At 45.8% G+C, this 23,126-nt stretch overlaps 1 protein-coding gene across 1 annotated transcript in view; it reads left to right on the top strand.

Moving 5' to 3' along the window:
* Positions 1-23,126, top strand: part of LOC135513818 (succinyl-CoA:3-ketoacid coenzyme A transferase 1, mitochondrial-like) — a 111,095-nt gene that overhangs the window by 51,466 nt on the left and 36,503 nt on the right. The window contains exons 8-13 of the mRNA XM_064936766.1: positions 3,020-3,127; positions 3,544-3,658; positions 3,888-3,982; positions 4,534-4,582; positions 4,747-4,819; positions 6,849-6,924. Of these exons, the coding sequence (XP_064792838.1) occupies positions 3,020-3,127; positions 3,544-3,658; positions 3,888-3,982; positions 4,534-4,582; positions 4,747-4,819; positions 6,849-6,924 (516 nt within the window). The remainder of the gene's footprint in view (positions 1-3,019; positions 3,128-3,543; positions 3,659-3,887; positions 3,983-4,533; positions 4,583-4,746; positions 4,820-6,848; positions 6,925-23,126) is intronic.

Below are 23,126 nucleotides of genomic sequence, written 5' to 3'. Positions count from 1 at the left end.
TTCCATGTTTTTATGCCTTCTTTGCGGGGGTGGATGGGGTGGTCAGGAGGGCAATAGGTCTGATATGTGGGGGCCTAAATGGTGTGTGGGTGTGGTTGACTTGGGGTGTGTGTATGTGGCTGGTGGTGTTGTGGTCTGGATGTGGGTCCTCTATGTGTAGGTTCGGGGGGGTGGGTCCTGCAGGTCTGGGAGAGTGTCTTGCTGGTCTGGGCGGGGTGTCTACATTGATCTGTTGCTCCTGTGTGAAGTGTTGGGGCTGCGTTTGAGAGCGATGTCCTTTAGAGTCCGGGCGAAGGTGGGCACTGCTGCCATGTATAGGTGGACCTGGTCAAAGAGGCTGTTCAAGTCTAGGGTGGAGTGGTGGGCCAGGTAATCATTTGGTTTTGAGGCACAGTCATGGGAAATACTTGTGTTTTCCCGCTGTATGGTTTCCTTCGTGGTTGCAGAATGGACCACTTGTGCATTGGGGAAAGCAGAAGAAGCTTTTTCAATCACCCCCTTCAGTGCTGTGGCCACCCTTACCTGTTGTGTTCTCAGGTTGTTTGTGCCTGTGTGTATTATTGTGTGGCTTGGTGAACCTAGTTGGTCCTCAGACAGAAGGTCTAGGGCGCGCTGGGTGTTTGGACACCAGAGACGCACTGTGTTTGGGAAAAAGTTTATTTTCTCCTATATATTTCCCATTTGTGTCCATAAGGAGTACAGTCAGTGTCTTGTGTGTGTGTGTGTGTGTGTGGGAGGGGGGGGGGGGGGGGCGTGGTGATGTCGACGTGGTCAGGGTCTGGTTTTGTCTGGAGTTGAGGTGGGCTGTTCTTCTGGCTTCTCTGACACCTCTCTAGTGGGGTGTTCTCTGTCACAAGCCATCCCGTTCACCAACTCCTCCAGCAGTCTGATCCTCTCCTCTAGTGTTCTGTTCTTCTCCTGCTCCTGCTTTTTATATTGTTGAAGTTGTGTCACCACAGTCCAGACTGCATATATGTCTCTCTCCACCTCCAGCTCTCCGGGTCTGGTTACGGGGGCCGGGTCTGGTTACGGGGGTGTTGTGCTGGACTGTTGTCTGGGTTTATGCTGACTGGAGTATAATCACCTGCTATACCAGCTACACCTGCCGTACCTCCAGCTGGGTTAATGTGTCCTTCATTTCAATGAGGAGCTAGTACTGTGTGCTGGGAGGTTGACTTTCCGCTTGGGGTTGCTTGTCTGTGGGGTTATATAATGAAGATGTCTGACCCACTCGGGTGGGGGTATCTTTCTCAAGGGAGAGCTTCTCCTGCTGGGCTAATTCTTTGATTAGTTGGAAGTACAGCTGAAACTGTTTGTGGTTGCCCTGTACCATTACTATTCTAGACTTATAGAGATGTATTTTAGCTGACTCAGAGTCCTCGTTGTCTAGTATCCTGAGTTTCCACACCTCGTTAACACCCCCTCTCTTAACCGAGGGGTAGTGTGCTAATATAGCACTGTGCCATGCCAGGGGATGGTTTGTGTCGAAGATGAGGTGGTTGACGTTCCCATTTTTATAATAGTCAGCAAAAAGTGTCTCTTGATTTTTCCATAAGGAGATACATTTTGTGATATTTTCTTGCCTTATCATTCTTTACATACACAGGGTACTGAATTTTAATTACCTCTGAATAGCAGGAGGCAGCTTCTAAGGCCTCTCCATTTGGTTGGAGTAGACTGTGCGACTCTCCTGCCATTGTTGGGCTAAAGGGCTTTGACACCTCTCACTTGACACGTCTGTGCTAATTAAAGTTGTATCAAACTTGGCAGATTTATTTAGCATTTAGTCCTTATATTTACCCATTTAGAACATTCTTGTTCTTAACTTTTTTTAACTGCCTTGTTCAGGGGCAGAACGAGAGATTTTGACCTTGTCAGCTCGGGGATTCGATCTTGCAACCTTTCAGTTACTAGTCCAACGCTGTAACCACTAGGCTACCTGCCGCCCCAAAAAGTAAATAATGTATTTTTCTTCTTGGCTTTTGGAAATAAACTATAGCTTCAGACTAGTACTCTCTCAGTTTCTGGTTGGATGGTGTTTCCAGGTTTCTGTTGTTTTCCAGAGCGTTTACTGTATAGCGTTGGAATAATAATCTTGGGTAGTTTTAATTTAAGCCTTCCAGGTAATTCCGCCCAAAATCAGGTTGTAGGTTTTGAGTCTTCTCTCTCTTAAGCTTAGTGAGGTTCTTCTTCGGCAAAAAGCTTTGGTGTTTTCTCACACATGCTATTCATAGGCAGCTAGGGTACCTTAACAAACACATCACAGGAGGATGGGAAGAAGGGACGACAAACAAAAAAAAGCATTTATTTTACTGTTAATGTGATCATACATGACTATATTATCTCAGGCAGAACTCACTCTGGGAGGAATTGATTTAGCAGGAAGCTTTCTGAAAATGTTGCTTAGTAATCAGCTTAATTTTGAAGCTTTTTAATGAACTTTGTTTATTATCTTTGGTAGTTGTAATAGCGTCTCTTATGTGGGGTTTAGATTTCTTGCTAAGTGACACAGGAAGTAATGGTGTGTCTATCTCTGTGTTTTGCTCCACATAGTGTCATTCACTGATGGTTGACACTAATGGATTACTGATGATGGTGATGAGGATGATTCTTGTAACATCCCTTCCTTAGGCCACACTTGGACCATTCCAAGTCTTTCTGCGAACACAGGGGATATTGGAACAGAGCTTGTAATGTAATACCAGTTTTCTCCTTGTGATGGACAGAACCTCCTCCCCACCTTCCATCCCCTCTGATCCCAGGATCAGGCCCTCTCCCCGGGTCTCGACTTTCACCAGGCCTGGTGGTTGTCAAAGCTATAGGGAAATTAACAGTGTGGTTCCTGCTCCCTGTTGACAGGGAGGAGGAGTGAGGTTTAAAATAATTTGGTGAACGTTGTATTTTCTAAATGTGAAAGGATCAAAGTGGGTGGGTACAGAGATTGAGGAGTAACCCCGCAGGATCAGTGTTTGGACTGACCAACACTGTTCTTGCTTCATCCCACTGTCCTTCTGTGTAGGTGGAGGAGGTGGTGGACGTGGGGACGTTTTCTGAGGAGGACATCCACATCCCCAGTATATACATCCACAGGATCATCAAGGGAGACTGCTACGAGAAGAGGATAGAGGTGGGCCTCCAAACACCACAATGGATTCATACTTAAAGTTGCAAAGTTTCCCAAACTTTCCCAAAATTCCAAGGTTTTCCAGAAATCCCAGTTGGAAGATTCCCGGAACTAGGACATAATAAGCAGGAATTCTGGAATTCTCCACCCAGAATTTCTGTAAAATATGGGAATTTTGGTAAAGTTACTGGACTTCCTGCAACCCTACTTAAACAGTAACACAGTCACTAGTTTGAGTCATAATGGTACTAGAGGGGGAGAGAGTGCTGATTGACATCATCAACTTTGTCCAAATATTACAGGAAGTCCTCTATAGTTCATCCCTTCCAGACCCATCAGAGTCCATTAGGGAAGTCTGTGTAATCAATTGGTACTAAGCAGAGAAGAATGAATTGACTGTCTTTCTCTACACTCTCCAGAGGCGCACAGTGCAGAAGGACCTAGCAGAGAAGCCCAAACCAAAGAAGGACTCTGACATTTTACGAGAGCGGATCATTCGCAGAGCAGCCCTGGAGTTTGAGGATGGGATGTATGGTATTCTTGAACATGAAGTGGGACTCCATCGAACCAATCGTCATTGATCTTGTGATATCTGACCAAAAGACAGCTTAATAGTTTAAAAAAAACTTGCCGCTATGAATATCTTTGAGAAACTAGCTTACCCAGGCTTTGGCATTTGTAGTGCAGAATTAGAATGAGATCAGGGTATTGTATGTCTGTAATGTATTCAAAGTGTATGTTCTTTAACATGAACCACTGTCAGCTAACCTGGGTATCGGCATCCCCATGCTGGCCAGCAACTTCATCCAACCAGACATCACTGTCCACCTGCAGAGTGAGAACGGCATTCTGGGATTGGTAAAACCCTCATTTGAATCTATGTCATAGTAACACCATAGTAACCTGGTTGACAACAGGTGTTGGGACTCACGTTTGAAACATGCCGGGTTCCTAACAAACATTGTGGAGATTGCAACCATCTGACGTTTTTTCTCCCATTCATTTTTTTTCTCATCAATTCTGTTGTCAGAGAAATGAAAGCAGAAATATGCTAATGCTCATTTGTGAAAATGTTCCCCCCAATTATGAGTTTCAGGTTAAGAGATGTGGTGTCAAAAGCTCCCTCGGGCTATAGAGAAACAGGGCCGGTTCCTTTGTTGAAGAGATAAAATAAATGTCTCCTCTAATAAGTTTTCTTTGATTGTGTCTGTTGGCCAGGTTTGATGTGTATAGTGATGTGTGTTGTCTATACAGGGCTGATCTGTGAAAGAGACCTTGGTCTCAGCATGACTCCCTGTCAAAATAAAGGTGGTGAGATCATGCTGGGGTTGAGTGACCAACAGAATCCAAAACTACTGTGATGAATGTGTGTGACATCTTTGCGTGATGAATGTGTGTGTTTCATGTAGGGCCCCTACCCCACAGAAGACGAAGTGGATGCTGACCTCATCAACGCCGGTAAGGGAAGATATCTATATATACACACACACACACACACACACACACACACACACACACACACACACACACACACACACACACACACACACACACACACACACACACACACACACACACTCCTATGTTTATGAGATATGTGGACGTTTCCCGTGTGTGTGCAGGTAAAGAAACGGTGACTGTGCTTCCAGGGGCTTCCTACTTCTCCAGTGACGAGTCGTTTGCCATGATCAGAGGGTAAGGACATTGTCACAGTCTATTATCTATTCTATTTGTGATCTCACTCATCATGCAGTTTGAATTGAGCTCACAAAATTTTGCAACCCTATTTGAGCATTAAACCAGAACTCTAGGGGGCTAGGGTGTTATAACAGAACTCTAGGGGGCTAGGGTGTTATAACAGAACTCTAGGGGGCTAGGGTGTTATAACAGAACTCTAGGGGGCTAGGGTGTTATAACAGAACTCTAGGGGGCTAGGGTGTTATAACAGAACTCTAGGGTATGGGTGTTATAACAGAACTCTAGGGTAGGGATGTTACAACGTCACCCTGTAGATAGGTCACCCTGTAGAGGTAGATTCCCCCACCCCCCGTACACACACACACCTCATAGGGATTAATTGCACTGTAGTGTCTATACTCTGATCTAACAGGGTCTTTAGGTGTGCGTGTCCCCTTCCACTGACTGATGCAGGTACACACACACACCAGAGTATATGAGTGGAGTTGAGCAGTTGGAAATCCCACTCATCGCTCACTGAGCGGTCTTTGCACATCGCTCCAGCACTTAACATCCTTTCCCCCACTTAAAATCGCTCCGTGCTCACAGGGAATAAAACTGCTGCTCCAAATTCGCTCCATTCATTTTTTTTGTGTTGTTGTAAAGATGTAATAATTGAACAAACACCCCATCTACTTATGTGACTATGTACCATTTTGTTTTGAAGCAGGCTGTGGTAAGAAGGTTCAACATTTCAACAACATGTCGTAGCCTACTGAACCAGGACATACCTGGGTGATAAGCTGTGGCCACTGTGTTAAAAAACAACAGGCTTTTTCTATTGATGATCAGGTGCTTCAGTTGGAACTGTATGTTTTGCACATTTTACAGAATGGAATGAAAAGAACAGTGAGGAAGGAAATGGGTGGACGCCAATCACGTTGTAGAAACAAGGCACTGCATCTCAATGCTGGTGGTGTCACTACAGACCCTGGTTAGTTCCCGGGCTGTATCACAACTGGACACTGATTGGGAGTCCCATAGGGCGGCGCACAATTGGCCCAGTGTCATCTGGATTAGTGGAGGGTTTGGCCGGGGTAGGCCGTCATTGTAAAATAAGAATTTGTTCTTAACTGACTTGCCTAGTTATAATACATGTTAAATAAAAAATGTCATCAATGAAAACAGGATGCACTGGAGCTAAACTGAGTGAACAAAACATTAGGAACACGTTCCTAATGCACTGTATACACTGAGTGAACAAAACATTAGGAACACTTTCCTAATGCACTGTATACACTGAGTGAACAAAACATTAGGAACACTTTCCTAATGCACTGTATACACTGAGTGAACAAAACATTAGGAACACTTTCCTAATGCACTGTATACACTGAGTGAACAAAACATTAGGAACACTTTCCTAATGCACTGTATACACTGAGTGTATAAAACATTAGGAACACTTTCCTAATGCACTGTATACACTGAGTGAACAAAACATTAGGAACACTTTCCTAATGCACTGTATACACTGAGTGTATAAAACATTAGGAACACTTTCCTAATGCACTGTATACACTGAGTGAACAAAACATTAGGAACACTTTCCTAATGCACTGTATACACTGAGTGAACAAAACATTAGGAACACTTTCCTAATGCACTGTATACACTGAGTGAACAAAACATTAGGAACACTTTCCTAATGCACTGTATACACTGAGTGTATAAAACACGTCCTTTGGGTGGTGGACCATTCTTGAGACACACAGGAAACTGTGTGCATTGTTGCTGTTCTTGTCACACTCAAACCGGTGCGCCTGGCTCCTACTACCATACCCCGTTCAAAGGCACTGAAATCTTTTGTCTTGCCCATTCATCCTCTGAATGTTATTCACCGATTGATTGAATTGGATTTAACAAGTGACATCAATAAGGGATCATATCTTCCACCTGGTCAGTCTGTCATGGAGAGAGCAGTTATTAATGTTTTGTACTCTGTGTACAGTAGATTGACTGGTGATTGTTTGTCGTCTCTCTGCAGTGGTCACATCAACCTGACGATGCTGGGAGCCATGCAGGTGTCTAAGACGGGAGACCTGGCCAACTGGATGATCCCGGTACGAGCATCACCATAGTTACTCTCTGTCAGTGTTTCCCCTAGCATTACTTTAGCAGGACGGGCCCCGCTGGGTATCTCTGTTACCCCTGCCTGCAAATGTTGGCCTCTATTGGTCTAGAACATGGTTGTTTGCTCAATCAATCAGATGAATTTCATAAAGCTTTTTTTGCATCCGCAGTTGCCACAAAGTGCTTATACAGATACCCTGTCTAAAACCCCAAAGAGCAAGCAATGCAGATGTAGAATCACGGTGGCTCGGAAAAACTCCATAGAAAGGCTGGAACCTAGGAAGAAACCTAGAGAGGAACCAGACTCTGAGGGGTGGCCAGTCCTCTTCTGGCTGTGCTGGGTAGAGAGGAACCAGGCTCTGAGGGGTTACCCTGTCCCTTGCCCCTTAACCTGCCCCTTGCCCCTTACCCTGTCCCTTGCCCCTTACTCTGTCCCTTGCCCCTTACCCTGTCCCTTGCCCCTTACCTTGCCTCTTGCCCCTTACCTTGCCTCTTGCCCCTTACCCTGTCCCTTGCCCCTTACCCTGTCCCTTGCCCCTTACCCTGTCCCTTGCCCCTTACCCTGTCCCTTGCCCCTTACCCTGTCCCTTGCCCCTTACCCTGTCCCTTGCCCCTTACCCTGTCCCTTGCCCCTTACCCTGCCCCTTGCCCCTTACCCTGCCCCTTGCCCCTTACCCTGCCCCTTACCCTGCCCCTTGCCCTGTTCCTTGCCCCTTACCCCGTCCCTTGCTCCTTACCCCGTCCCTTGCTCCTTACCCCGTCCCTTGCTCCTTACCCCGTCCCTTGCTCCTTACCCCGTCCCTTGCTCCGTCCCTTGCCCCTTGTCCCTTACCCTGTCCCTTGTCCCTTACCCCGTCCCTTGCTCCTTACCCTGCCCCTTACCCTTGCCCCTTACCCTGCCCCTTGCCCCTTACCCTGCCCCTTGCCCCTTACCCTGCCCCTTGCCCCTTACCCTGTCCCTTGCCCCTTACCCTGTCCCTTGCCCCTTACCCTGTCCCTTGCCCCTTACCCTGTCCCTTGCCCCTTACCCTGTCCCTTGCCCCTTACCCTGTCCCTTGCCCCTTACCCTGTCCCTTGCCCCTTACCCTGTCCCTTGCCCCTTACCCTGTCCCTTGCCCCTTACCCTGCCCCTTACCCTGTCCCTTACCCTGCCCCTTACCCTGTCCCTTGTCCCTTACCCCGTCCCTTGCTCCTTACCCTGCCCCTTACCCTGCTCCTTATCCTGTCCCTTGCTCCTTACCCTGCCCCTTACCCTTGCCCCTTACCCTGCCCCTTGCCCCTTTCCCTGTCCCTTGCTCCTTACCTTGTCCCTTACCCCGTCCCTTGCTCCTTACCTTGCCCCTTACCCTGCCCCTTGCCCCTGTCCCTTGCCCCATTACCCTGTCCCTTGCTCCTTACCCTGTCCCTTGCCCCTTACCCTGCCCCTTGCTCCTTACCCTGCCCCTTGCTCCTTACCCTGCCCCTTGCTCCTTACCCTGCCCCTTACCCTGTCCCTTGCTCCTTACCCTGTCCCTTGCTCCTCACCCTGTCCCTTGCCCTTTACCCTGTCCCTTGCTCCTTACCCTGCCCCTTACCCTGCCCTGCCCCTTTCCCCCTGTCCCTGCCCCTTACCTTGTCCCTTACCCTGTCCCTTACCCTGTCCCTTGCTCCTTACCCTGTCCCTTGCCCCTTACCCTTGCCCCATTACCCTGTCCCTTGCTCCTTACCCTGTCCCTTGCCCCTTACCCTGTCCCTTGCTCCTTACCCTGTCCCTTGCCCCGTCCCTTACCCTGTCCCTTGCCCCTTACCCTGTCCCTTGCTCCTTACCCTGTCCCTTGCCCCCTTACCCTGCCCCTTGCACTGTCCCTGCCCCTTGCCCCTTGTCCCTGTCCCTTGCCCCCTTACCCCGTCCCTTGCTCCTTACCCTGTCCCTTGCTCCTTACCCTGTCCCTTGCTCCTCCCTTGCCCTGTCCCTTACCCTGCCCTCCTTACCCTGTCCCTTGCTCCTATCCCTGCCCCTTCCCTTGCCCCTTTCCCTGTCCCTTGCCCTTTCCCTGTCCCTTGCCCCTTTCCCTGTCCCTTGCCCCTTTCCCTGTCCCTTGCCCATTTCCCTGTCCCTTGCCCATTTCCCTGTCCCTTGCTCCTTACCCTGTCCCTTGCCCCTTACCCTGTCCCTTGCCCCTTACCCTGTCCCTTGCCCCTTACCCTGCCCCTTACCCTGTCCCTTGCTCCTTACCCTGTCCCTCGCGCCTTACCCTGTCCCTTGCTCCTTACCCTGCCCCTGTCCCTGTCCCTTGCCCCTTACCCTGTCCCTGTCCCTTACCCTGTCCCTTGCCCTCCTTACCCTGTCCCTTGCTCCTTACCCTGTCCCTTGCTCCTTACCCTGTCCCTTGCTCCTCACCCTGCCCCTTACCCTGTCCCTTACCCTGCCCCTTACCCTGTCCCTTGCCCTGTCCCTTGCCCCTTTCCCTGTCCCTTGCTCCTTACCCTGTCCCTTGCCCCTTACCCTGTCCCTTACCCCTGCCCTGTCCCTGCCCCTTACCCTGTCCCTTGCCCCATTACCCTGTCCCTTGCTCCTTACCCTGTCCCTTGCCCCTTTCCCTGTCCCTTGCCCCTTTCCCTGTCCCTTGCCCCTTTCCCTGCCCCTTGCCCTTACCCTGTCCCTTACCCTGTCCCTTGCTCCTTACCCTGCCCCTTACCCCTTCCCTTGCTCCTTACCCTGCCCCTTACCCCGTCCCTTGCCCCTTACCCCTTACCCTGTCCCTTGCTCCTTACCCCTTACCCTGTCCCTTGCTCCTTACCCTGTCCCTTGCTCCTTACCCCTTTACCCTGTCCCTTGCCCCTTACCCTGTCCCTTGCCCCTTACCCTGTCCCTTGCCCCTTACCCTGTCCCTTGCCCCTTACCCCGTCCCTTGTCCCTTACCCTGTCCCTTGCTCCTTACCCTGCCCCTGTCCCTTGCCCCTTACCCTGTCCCTTGCCCCTTACCCTGTCCCTTACCCCGTCCCTTACCCCGTTCCTTGCTCCTTACCCTGTCCCTTACCCTGTCCCTTGCTCCTTACCCTGCCCCTTACCCTGCTCCTTACCCTGTCCCTTGCTCCTATCCCTTGCCCCTGTCCCTTGCCCCTTTCCCTGTCCCTTGCCCCTTTCCCTGTCCCTTGCCCCTTTCCCTGTCCCTTGCCCCTTTCCCTGTCCCTTGCCCCTTTCCCTGTCCCTTGCCCATTTCCCTGTCCCTTGCCCCTTACCCTGTCCCTTGCCCCTTACCCTGTCCCTTGCCCCTTACCCTGTCCCTTGCCCCTTACCCTGTCCCTTGCCCCTTACCCTGTCCCTTGCTCCTTACCCTGTCCCTTGCTCCTTACCCTGTCCCTTGCCCCTTACCCTGTCCCTTGCCCCTTACCCTGTCCCTTGCCCCTTACCCTGTCCCTTGCCCCTTACCCTGTCCCTTGCCCCTTACCCTGTCCCTTGCTCCTTACCCTGTCCCTTGCCCCTTACCCTGTCCCTTGCTCCTTACCCTGTCCCTTGCTCCTTACCCTGTCCCTTGCTCCTTACCCTGTCCCTTGCTCCTTACCCTGTCCTCACCTTGTCCCCTGCGTGTTACCCTGTCCCTTGCTCCTTACCCTGCCCCTTACCCTGTCCCTTGCTCCTTACCCTGTCCCTTGCTCCTTACCCTGCCCCTTGCTCCTTCCCTGCCCCCTTACCCTGCTCCTTGCTCCTTACCCTGCCCTCACCTTGTCCCCTGCGTGTTACCCTGTCCCTTGCTCCTTACCCTGTCCCTTGCTCCTTACCCTGTCCCTTGCTCCTTACCCTGCCCCTTGCTCCTTACCCTGCCCCTTGCTCCTTACCCCTGCCCCTTGCTCCTTACCCCTGCCCCTTGCCCCTTACCCCTGCCCCTTACACTGATCCTTACCCTATCTCCTGCCTCTTGGTCTGTAGTTATGAGCTGCATTATAGCAATAGGGAGCTGTAATGTAGTGATTGCTCAGTAGGTTACAGTTATTACCTGAGGGCTCAGCAGGTCAACGGGCTGTACCCACTTCCAGACCCTCAGCCAACAAGGTCAAGTAGCAGAGCACAGACAGGTATGATGGAGGTTAGTCATTAGACTCACAGCGCCTGATGCAGGGAAGCCAAGCAACACCATCCACAGAGCTACCGGAAGCTGGAGAGGCTGACGGCAGGAACACGCTCAACACAAAATGCACATTGGGCATGGTTTGCTTTTGTTTATGTTCAACTGTTCAGTATGTTCTTGTCTTAATAATAAGAGAAGTAGAGGGGATAGGCAGATAGACAGGCATGCAGACAGATGGAGGGCTGGGAACTATAAGCCCTTGGCAAAATACCAGATTTGGGTGTAGAATGGTCAAATGACACAGATTAAGCCCAATCCTGGACTAAAAAGCAAAATCCCTATTTAAAAAAAGTTACATGCTTTTTGTCCAGGACCAGGCTTAAAGGGATACTTTGGGATTTTGGCAATGAGGCCCTTTATCTATGTAACGCAATGACTGGAAATCTATGGAATACCAGCAGACCCTATATAGTCATTATGCCTATGCCATTTAGCAATTGCGCTTGCACTAGTTCGCAACTTCCTTTAAACTGCACAGAGAGAGAACTGGTATCCATGAGTTCATCTGACTCTGGGGAAGAAAATAAAGGCCCTCATTGCTAAAACCGGAAGTATCCTGTTTATCTGTGTCCTGGAAACTGGACCTAAGTGTATTATACTGTTATTAATCAGCTCTCTTAGCTTTCCATTAGCTCTTTTTGTCTTTGGTAATTGATAATTAGCTGCTAACTTGATTAACTGTGTTGTTTGACTTCTTTGTCTTAATGGTGATGACACAAAAGGCACTGGACGAGCTCGCTCAGTAAGGACTCTGTCTGACAGTAACACAACAGAGCTACATACACTACCGGTCAAACGTTTTAGAACACCTACTCATCGACGGGTTGCACTATTTTCTACATTGTAGAGTAATAGTGAAGACATCAGAACGATGAAATAACACATAGAATCATGTAGTAACCAATAAAGTGTTAAACGTCAGGGCAGCAGGGTAGTCTAGTGGTTAGAGCGTTGGACTTGTAACCGAAGGTTGCAAGTTCAAACCCCCGAGCTGACAAGGTACAAATCAGTCGTTCTACCCCTGAACAGGCAGGTAACCCACTGTTCCTAGGCCATAATTGAAAATAAAAATTTGTTCTTAACTGACTTGCCTAGTTAAATAAAGGTAAAATAAATGTAAAAAACAAATCAAGATGTATTTTATATTTGAGATTCTTCAAATAGCCACCCTTTGCCTGGATGACAGCTTGCACACTCTTGGCATTTTCTCAATTAGCTTCACCTGGAATGCTTTTCCAACAGTCTTGAAGGAGTTCCCACATATGCTGAGCACTTGTTGGCTGCTTTTCCTTCACTCTGCGGTCCGACTCATCTCAAACCATCTCAATTTGGTTGAGGTCGGGGGATTGTGGAGGTCAGGTCATCTGATGCAGCACTCCATCATTCTTCTTCTTGGTAACATAGCCCTTACACAGCCTGGAGGTGTGGTGGGTCATTGTCCTGTTGAAAAACAAATGATAGTCCCACTCAGTCCAAACCAGATGGAATGGCGTATCACTGCAGAATGCTGTGGTAGCCATGCTGGTTAAGTGTGCCTTGAATTCTAAATAAATCACAGACAGTGTCACCAGCAAAGCACACCCACACCATAATACCTCCTCCTCCATGCTTTACGGTGGGAAATGCAATGATCATCCGTTCACCCACAACTCATCTCACAAAGACATGGCGGTTGGAACCAAAAATCTCCAATTTGGACTCCAGACCAAAAGACAAATTTCCACCAGTCTAATGACCGTTGTTCATGTTTCTTGGCCCAAGCAAGTCTCTTCTTCTTATTGGTGTCCTTTAGTAGTAGTTTCTTTGCAACAATTCAACCTTGAAGTCCTGATTCACGTGGTCTCCTCTGAACAGTTGATGTTGATGTTGAGATGTGTCTGTTACTTGAACTTTATTTGTGCTGCATTTTCTGAGGCTGGTAACTCTAATGAACTTATCCTCTACAGCAGTGGTAACTTTGTCTTCCTTTCCTGTGGCGGTCCTCATGAGAGCCAGTTTCATCATAGTGCTTGATGGTTTTTGCGACTGCACTTGAAGAAACTTTCAAAGTTCCTGAAATGTTCCAGATTGACTGACCTTCATGTTTAAAAGTAATGATGGACTTCCGTTTCTCTTTGCTTATTTGACTGTTCTTGCCATAATATGGACTTGGTATTTTACCAAATAGGGCTGTCTTCTGTATACCCCCCTTCCTTGTCAAAAGACAACTGATTGATTGGCTCAAACTCACATATTAACCTTTAACTAGGCACACCTGTTAATTGAAATGCATTCCAGGTGTGCAAAGCTGTCACCAAGGCAAAGGATGGCTATTTGAAGACTTTCAAATATAAAATATATTTTGATTTGGTTACACTTTTTTGGTTACTACATGATTCCATATCTGTTATTTCATTGTTTTGATGTCTTCAGTTTTATTCTACAATGTAGAGAATAGTAAAGCTTTTGACCGGTAGTGTATGCCTCCATCTCGTTTTTATCTTCATTATGCGGAACCCTGAGAGGATCGGGTGGAGAATTATGTTTCCCCCCTGCAATTATTACAATTATTCAATATCTAAAGATGGAATTGAAAACGGTTTACGTAGGAGTCGTGGATGCGCCGCAGTGCTGCGATAATGTTGATTTATGGATGCTTTTAATAACCGAAATGCAGATGAACATTTTACTGTCCAGGGCTTTCGAAAGCTCTTACAATTGATTACTGTCAGTCTCCTGCTCAGCCAGAGGCTGGCGGAGTAACAACCCATGTAGAGATACCACAGATCATCACATTCTGGACGTTGGTTTGAAGCTAGACATGTTTTGTGCATATTTTGATGTAACTTAGAAACACATAACATGATTATAAGATTGGGAGATGCTTGTATAATGGATGAGCCTATCTGAGCTGAGGAAGAAAAACAGTAAAAGTCCCTTCAGAAAGTATTCACACCCCTTTTTCCATATTTTATTGTTACAGCCTGAATTTAAAATGTATTACATTTAGATTTTCAAATCAAATTGTATTGGTCACATACATGGTTAGCAGATGTTATTGTGGGTGTAGCAAAATGCTTGTGCTACTAGTAATCTAACAATTCCACAAAAATGACATAATACACACAATTCTAAGTAAAGGGATGGAATACGAATATCCACATATAAATATATGAATGAGCCATGACCGACCGGCATAGACGAGATGCAATAGATGGTATAAAATACAGTATCTGCGATGAGTAGTGCAAGATATGAAAACCTCATTATTGAAGTGGCATTAATACAGTGACTAGTGATCCATTTGTTAGAGTGGCCAATGATTTATTTTTCCTGTCACTGATGTACACAGAATACCCCATAATGTCAAAGTGTAATTATGTAAAACATTATTTTTATATGTGTATATATATAGATACAGTACCAGTCAAAAGTTTGGACACACTTACTCATTCCAGGGTTATCTTATTTTTTACTATTTCCTACATTGTAGAACAATAGTGTAGACATCAAAACTATGAAATAACACATATGGAATCATGTAGTAACCAAAAAAGTGTTAAACAAATCAAAATATATTTTAGATTCTTCAAAGTAACCACCCTTTGCCTTGATGACAGCTTTGCTTTGCACACTCTTGGCATTCTCTCAACCAGCTTCATGAGGTATTTAGCAGAAATGGATTTCAATTAACAGGTGTGCCTAGTTAAAGGTTAATTTGTGGAATTTCTTTCCTTAATGCGTTTGAGCCAATCAGTTGTGTTGTGACAAGGTTAGGGTGGTGTACAGAAGATAGCCATGTTTGGTAAAATACCAAGTCCATATTATGGCAAGAACAGTTCAAATAAACAAAAAGAAACAACAGTCCATCATTACTTTAAGACATGAATGTCAGTCAATTGGGAAAATGTCAAGAACTTTGAAAGTTTCTTCAAGTGCAGTCACAAAACCATCAAGAGCTATGATGAAACTGGCTCTCATGAGGACCGCCACCGGAAAGAAAGACCCAGAGTTACCTCTGCTGCAGAGGATAAGTTCATTAGAGTTACCAGCCTCAGACATTTCAGCCCAAATAAATGCTTCACAGAGTTAAAGTAACAGACACATCTCAACATCAACTTCTCATAGGAGACTGTATGAATCAGGCCTTCACGGCCCATTTTCTGCATAGAAACCACTACTAAAGGACACCAATAAAAAGAAGAGACTTGCTTGGGCCAAGAAACACAAGTAATGGACATTAGACTGGTTTAAATCTGTCCTTTGGTCTGACGAGTCCAAATGTCCAACCACTGTGTCTTTGTGAGAGTGAACGGATGATCTCTGCATGTGTGGTTCCCACCGTGAAGCATGGAGGAGGATGTGTGATGATGTGGGGGTGCTTTGCTGGTGACAGTTTTCAGTGATTTATTTAGAATTCTAGGCACACTTAACCAGAATGGCTACCACAGCATTCTGAAGCGATACACCATCCCATCTGTTCTGTGCTAAGTGGGACTGTCATTTGTTTTTCAACAGGACAATGACCCACCATACATCCAGGCTGTGTAAGGGCTATTTTACCAAGAAGGAGAGTGATGGAGTGCTGCATCAGATGACCTGACCTCCACTATCACCCGATCTCAACCCAATTGAGATGGTTTGGGATGAGTTGGACCGCAGAGTGAAGGAAAAGCAGCCAACAAGTGCTCAGCATATGTGGGAACATTCTAGGTGAAGCAACACCCAGTCATTAAAAAGATACAGATGTCCTTCCTAATTCAGTTGACAGAGAGGATGGAAACTGCTCAGGGATTTCACCATGAGTCCAAAGGTGATTTTTAAATCAGTTACATGGCTGTGATAGGAGAAAACTGAGGATGGATCAACAACATTGTAGTTACTCCACAATACTATGACAAATGACAGATTGAAAAGAAGGAATGGTATTATTCTAAAACATGCATATTGTTTGCAATAATGCACTAAAGTATTAGTGCAAAAAAAAATGTGGCAAAAAAATCAACACAACACATCACTGAGTACCACTCTTCATATTTTCAAGAAGAAAAATGAATGGAGCTAAGCACAGGCAAAGTCCTAGAGGAAAACCTGATTCAGTCTGCCTTCCAACACACACTGGGAGACAAATCCACCTTTCAGCAGGGCAATAACCTAAAACGCAAGGCCAAATATACACTGGAGTTACTTACCAAGATGATATTGAATGTTCCTGAGTTTCTTTGTCTCTGTTTTGATTTAAATCAGCTTGAAAATATATGCCATGACAGAGCTTGAAGAATTTAAAAAAGAATAATGGGCAAATTTTGTACAATCCAGGTGTGCAAAGCTCTTAGTCTTGCCCTGAAAGACTCGCAGCTGTAATTGCTGCCAAAGGTGATTCTAACCTGTATTGACTCAAGGAGTTGAATAGTTATCTAATCAAAATACGAATTTTATTTTCCATAAAAAATATATATAATGACATGTTTTTTTTCTTCCACTGACAGCGTATTTTGTGGAGATCATTGACAATAAAATTACTTAAATCAATTTTAACCCACTTTGTAACAAAATGTTGAGAAAGTAAAGGGGTGTGAATATTTCCTGAAGGCCCTGTATATGTCACCAAGTGAAAAGAATGTGTGCAATTTAACTATATTTCCTCCTTTTTGAAGTGGAGACGCTTCATAGCCAACCAGAATAGAAAAGCCGCCAAGTGTAGGTAGTTTATGATGAATCTGTTGTTCCTTTCTTTCTGTAATGGTTTTCGTGATAGTGCCTAGTGTGATCTGAGGCTGAGGGAGCAGTGAGTGTGTCTACAGCCAAGGTGCTGTTTAACTCCCAGTGGTGCCTAGCCTGCCTCCTAGCCTACCTCCTAGCCTGCCTCCTAACCTGCCTCCTAACCTGCTTTCCATCCTGCTTCCTAGCCTGCTTCCTAGCCTGCTTCCTAGCCTGCCTCCTAGCCTGCCTCCTAGCCTGCCTCCTAGCCTGCCTCCTAGCCTGCCTCCTAGCCTGCCTCCTAGCCTGCCTCCTAGCCTGCCTCCTAGCCTGCCTCCTAGCCTGTGTCATGTTCTGAAATTGGGTATCAGGATGCATTCCAAACCCTTTCCTCTGCACTTACTGACTCTCTCAGATCTGAGAGGCTTGGATACGTATAATATAAGGCAAGGTGTGTCTGATTGGTCTAGTTACAATCAGGTGTTGGCTATTAGTATTCAGATAGTAAAAAATAAAGGCTTCAGGTAGCCTAGCGGTTAGAGCGTTAAGCCAGCAACCGAAAGGTCGCTAGTTAGAATCGCTGTGCCCTTGAGCAAAGCACTTAACCAAATCAAATCAATTTTATTTGTCACATACACATGGTTAGCAGATGTAAATGCGAGTGTAGCGAAATGCTTGTGCTTCTAGTACCGTCAATGCAGTAGTAACCAACGAGTAATCTAACCTAACAATTCCAAAACTACTACCTTATACACACAAGTGTAAAGGGATAAAGAATATGTACATAAAAATATATGAATGAGTGATGGTACAGAACAGCATAGGCAAGATGCAGTAGATGGTATAGAGTACAGTATATTCATATGAGATAAGTAATGTATGGTATGTAAATCTAATCGTGGCATAGTTTTAAAGTGGCTAGTGATACATGTATTACATAAAGATGGCAAGATGCAGTAGATGGTATAGAGTACAGTATATACATACAGTGGGCAAAAGAGTATTTAGTCAGCCACCAATTGCGGAAGTTCTCCCACTTAAAAAGATGAAAAGATGGCTTATTACCCTACACCAGTGGTTCCCACATTTTTTACAGTCCCGTACTCCTTCAAACATTCAACCTCCAGCTGCGTACCCGCTCTAGCACCAGGGTCAGCGCACTCTCAAATGTTGCTTTTTGCCATCATTGTAAGCCTGTCACACACACTATACGATACTTTTATTAAACATAAGAATGAGTGAGAGTTTTTGTCACAACCCGACTTGTGGGAAGTGACAAAGAGTTCTTATAGGACCAGGGCACAAATAATATAATAATCAATAGTTTTGCTCTTTATTTAACCATCTTACACATAAAACCTTATTTGTTCATCAAAAATGGTGAATAACTCACCACAGGTTAATGAGAAAGTTGTGCTTGAAAGGATGCACATAACTCTGCAATGTTGGTTTGTATTGGAGAGATTCTTAAATTATTCTCCACACAGTCTGTGCCTGTATTTAGTTTTCATGCTAGTGAGGGCCGAGAATCCACTCTCACATAGGTGCGTGGTTGCAAAGAGCATCAGTGTCTCAACAGCGCGATTTGCCAAGGCAAGAAACTGAGCCCAGCCCAATCCAGAAATCGGGCAGTGGCTTCTGATTAAATTCCATTTTCACAGAACCGCATGTTCGCAATTTCGATGAGACTCTTGTTCCTATATTGGTAAGTGGACTGGAGGCAGGGCATGAAAGGGATAACGAATCCAGTTGTTTGTGTCATCCATTACAGGAAAGTATCTGCGTAATTGCTCACTCCGGCGCTTCGCTATATCACATTTGACATTTTATTTTATTTCACCTTTATTTAACCAGGTAGGCTAGTTGAGAACAAGTTGTCATTTGCAACTGCGACCTGGCCAAGATAAAGCAAAGCAGTTTGACACATACAACAACACAGAGTTACACATGGAATAAACAAACACAATCAATAATACATGAGAAAAGTCTATATACAGCATGTGCAAACGAGGTAGGACAAGAGAGGTAAGGCAATAAATAGGCCATGGTGGCAAAGTAATTACAATATAGCAATTAAACACTGGAATGGTAGAATGTGCAGAAGATGAATGTGCCAGTAGAGATACTGGTGTGCAAAGGAGCAAGATAAGTAAATAAATACAGTATGGGGATGAGGTATATTGGATGCGCTATTTACAGATGAGCTATGTACAGATGCAGTGATCTGTGAGCTGCTCTGACAGCTGGTGCTTAAAGCTAGTGAGGGAGGTAAGAGTCTCCAGCTTTAGTGATTTTTGCAGTTCGAGAGGCGGCCAAAGGAAGAATTGGCTTTGGGGGTGACCAGGGAGATATACCTGCTGGAGCGGTGCTACGGGTGGGTGCTGCTATGGTGACCAGTGAGCTGAGATAAGGAGGGGCTTTACCTAGCAGAGACTTGTTGATGACCTGGAGCCAGTGGGTTTGGCAACGAGTATGAAGCGAGGGCAAGCCAACGAGAGCGTACATGTCGCAGTGGTGGGTGGTATATGGGGCTTTGGTGACAAAACAAATGGCACTGTGATAGACTGCAACCAATTTGTTGAGTAGAGTGTTAGAGGCTATTTTGTAAATGAGATCGCCTAAGTCGAGGATCGGTAGGATGGTCAGTTTTGCGAGGGTATGTTTGGCAGCATGAGTGAAGGGTGCTTTGTTGCGAAATAGGAAGCCGATTCTAGATTTAATTTTGGATTGGAGATGTTTAATGTGAGTCTGGAAGGAGAGTTTACAGTCTAACCAGACACCTAGGTATTTGTAGTTGTCCACATATTCTAAGTAGGAACCGTCCAGAGTAGTGATGCTGGACCTGCGGGCAGGTATGTGCAGCGATCGTTTGAAGTGCATGCATTTAGTTTTACTTGCATTTAAGGGCAGTTGGATGCCACGGAAGGAGAGTTGTATGGCGTCGAAGCTCATCTGGAGGTTCGTTAAGACAGTGTCCAAAGAAGGGCCATAAGTATACAGAATCGTGTCGTCTGTGTAGAGGCGGATCAAGGAATCACCTGCAGCAAGAGCGACGTCATTGATGTATACAGAGAAGAGTCTGCCTGAGAATTGAACTCTGTGGCACCCCCATAGAGACTGCCAGAGGTCCTGACAACAGGCCCTCAGAGTTCAGTGTGTCAAATCGATCAGAGAAGTAGTTGGTGAACCAGACGAGGCAATCATTTGAGAAACCAAGACTGTTGAGTCTGCCAATAAGAATGTTGTGATTGACAGAGTCGAAAGCCTTGGCCAGGTCGACGAATACGGCTATACAGTAATGTCTCTTATCGATGGCGGGTATGATATTGTTTAGGACCTTGAGCGTGGCTGAGGTGCACCCATGACCAGCTATGGTGGGATTCGAAATGGTCGGTAATCTGTTTGTTAACTTGGCTTTCGAAGACCTTAGAAAGGCAGGGTAGAATAGATATAGGTCTGTAGGAGTTTGCCCTTTGAAGAGGGGGATGACCGCGGCAGCTTTCCAATCTATAGGAATCTCAGATGATACGAAAGATACGTTTAACAGGCTAGTAAAAGGGGTTGCAACAATTTCGGTAGATCATTTTAGAAAGAGAGGGTCCAGATTGTCTAGCCCGGGTGATTTGTAGGGGCCCAGATTTTGCAGCTCTTTCAGAACATCAGCTATCTGGATTTGGGTGAAGGATAAGTGGGGGAGGTTTTGGGCGTGTTGCTGTGGGGGGTGGAGGGCTGTTGATCGGGGGACGGGTAGCCAGGTGGAAAGCATGGCCAGCCGTAGAAAAATGCTTATTGAAATTCTCAATTATAGTGGATTTATCGGTGGTGACAGTGTTTCCTAGCCTCAGAGCAGTGGGCAGCTGGGAGGAGGTGCTCTTTTTTTCTCCATGGACTTTACAGTGTGCCAGAACTTTTTTGAGTTAGTACTACAGGATGCAAATATCTGCTTGAAAAACCTAGCCTTAGCTTTCCTAACTGCCTGTGTATATTTGTTCCTAACTTCCCTGAAAAGTTGCATATCACGGGGGCTATTCGATGCTAATGCAGAACGCCACATTGTCTGTGACCTTGAGCTCATTTGCACACAAAAAAACTCCTGCAAATGAAAGGACCTGTGTGTTTTCCTTGTTAATGCAGACAGAATAGAGCTCCAACTTCTTAATCATTGCCTCAATTTCAGATCATTCAGGCGAGAAAAAAACATCACCCAGATAGGCCAGTCGTGTGAGAAACTCGTCATCATGCAAGCTGTCAGACAAGTGAAAATTATGATCAGTAAAGATAATTTTAAGCTTGTCTCTCAATAAATAAATAAAAGTTGGGACACACACACACACACACACACACACACACACCTGTCTATTGAAACAATGGGGGGAAATGCAGTAAATGATCTGACTCCACTCTGAAAAGTACTTTACAATGGCAGTGGTTTGTATAGTATGTTTTTGTCATCATTGTCTTTTCAAAGAGTTAATCAATAACTGTAATGAAAATAGAGACAAAGGACTGCTATGAGCAATCATCAGTCAATTAAAGAAATGGCTGCCGTTTTCAGTCTGTATGTGTTTGTGGTGTTAATCAGAACATTTTAAATTAGCTTATAGTTCATTCCACTTTTATACAAGGCTGGCTTTTGGGGGACACAATTCTGAACAACCCTGTTGCGCAATCAGCCCTCTTTTTTTTCATGTCTCTGTCCGATTGTCTGTTTGTGGTGATTGTCATTAGTTGTCTGGGAAACCATGGCCATTACTATTCTCTCGCTATGTTATTAAACAGAGAGGGGCATTTGTAGAGGACGAAAAAGGAATGTCGGCATGTGAACGAGGGTGAATGAGAGCAAGAAAGAGACAATTGATAAGTAGAAACCGGGGGAAGTGAAGGCAAAATTTTCTTTGGCATCCTTCGGCTGGCAGTATAAGTGAGAGTAACACAATAAACCGAACAAGGGGAAACATATTTGACTGGTTGTCATGGTAACGCCACAGGCCGAGCAACATCTGAAGTAGCCTAGTTACAGTTTTAATTGAACCCGAACGAGTCTTCCCCTGATACAGTGGGGCAAAAAAAGTATTTAGTCAGACACTAATTGTGCAAGTTCTCCCTCTTAAAAAGATGAGGCCTGTAATTTTCATCATCGGTACCCTTCAACTATGACAGACAAAATGAGAAAAAAAAATCCAGAAAATCACATTGTAGGATTTTTTAATAAATTTATTTGCAAATTATGGTGAAAAACAAGTATTTGGTCAATAACAAAAGTTTATCTCAATACTTTGTCATTGCCGACAAAGGGTATATAACAGAGGTCAAAAGTTTTCTGTAAGTCTTCACAAGGTTTTCCCACATTGTTGCTGGTATTTTGGCCCATTCCTCCATGCAGATCTCCTCTAGAGCAGTGATGTTTTGGGGCTGTTGCTGGGCAACACAGACTTTCAACTCCCTCCAAAGATGTTCTATGGTGTTGAGATCTGGAGACTGGCTAGGCCACTCCAGGACCTTGAAATGTTTCTTACGAAGCCACTCCTTCGTTGCCCGGGCGGTGTGTTTGGGATCATTGTCATGCTGAACGACCCAGCCATGTTTCCTCTTCAATGCTCTTGCTGATGGAAGGAGGTTTTCACTCAAAATCTCACAATACATGGCCCCATTCATTCTTTCCTTTACACAGATCAGTCGTCCTGGTCCCTTTGCAGAAAAACAGCCCCAAAGCATGATGTTTCCACCCCCATGCTTCACAGTAGTTATGGTGTTCTTTGGATGCAATTCAGCATTCTTTGTCCTCCAAACACGACGAGTTGAGTTTTTACCAAAAAGTAATATTTTGGTTTCATCTGACCATATGACATTCTCCCAATCTTCTTCTGGATCATTCAAAGGCTCTCTAGCAAACTTAAGACGGGCCTGGAAATGTACTGGCTTAAGCAGGGGGACACGTCTGGCACTGCAGGATTTGAGTCCCTGGCGGCGTAGTGTGTTACTGATGGTAGGCTTTGTTACTTTGGTCACAGCTCTCTACAGGTCATTCACTAGGTCCCCCCGTGTGGTTCTGGGATTTTTGCTCACCGTTCTTGTGATAATTTTGACCCCACGGGGTGAGATCTTGCGTGGAGCCCCAGATCGAGGGAGTTTCAGTGGTCTTGTATATCTTCCATCTCCTAATAATTGCTCCCACAGTTGATTTCTTCAAACCAAGCTGCTTACCTATTGCAGATTCAGTCTTCCCAGCCTGGTGCAGGTCTACAATTTTGTTTCTGTTGTCCTTTGACAGCTCTTTGGTCTTGGCCATAGTGGAGTTTGGAGTGTGACTGTTTGAGGTTGTGGACAGGTGTCTTTTATACTGATAACAAGTTCAAACAAGTGCCATTAACTTCTTCGATATAGTGGGCGCTCTTTTGGATAAA

This window comes from Oncorhynchus masou, chromosome 25, assembly GCF_036934945.1.
Source record: "Oncorhynchus masou masou isolate Uvic2021 chromosome 25, UVic_Omas_1.1, whole genome shotgun sequence".
Classification (NCBI taxonomy): domain Eukaryota; kingdom Metazoa; phylum Chordata; class Actinopteri; order Salmoniformes; family Salmonidae; genus Oncorhynchus; species Oncorhynchus masou.
This window is presented reverse-complemented; position numbering and strand designations above follow the sequence as displayed.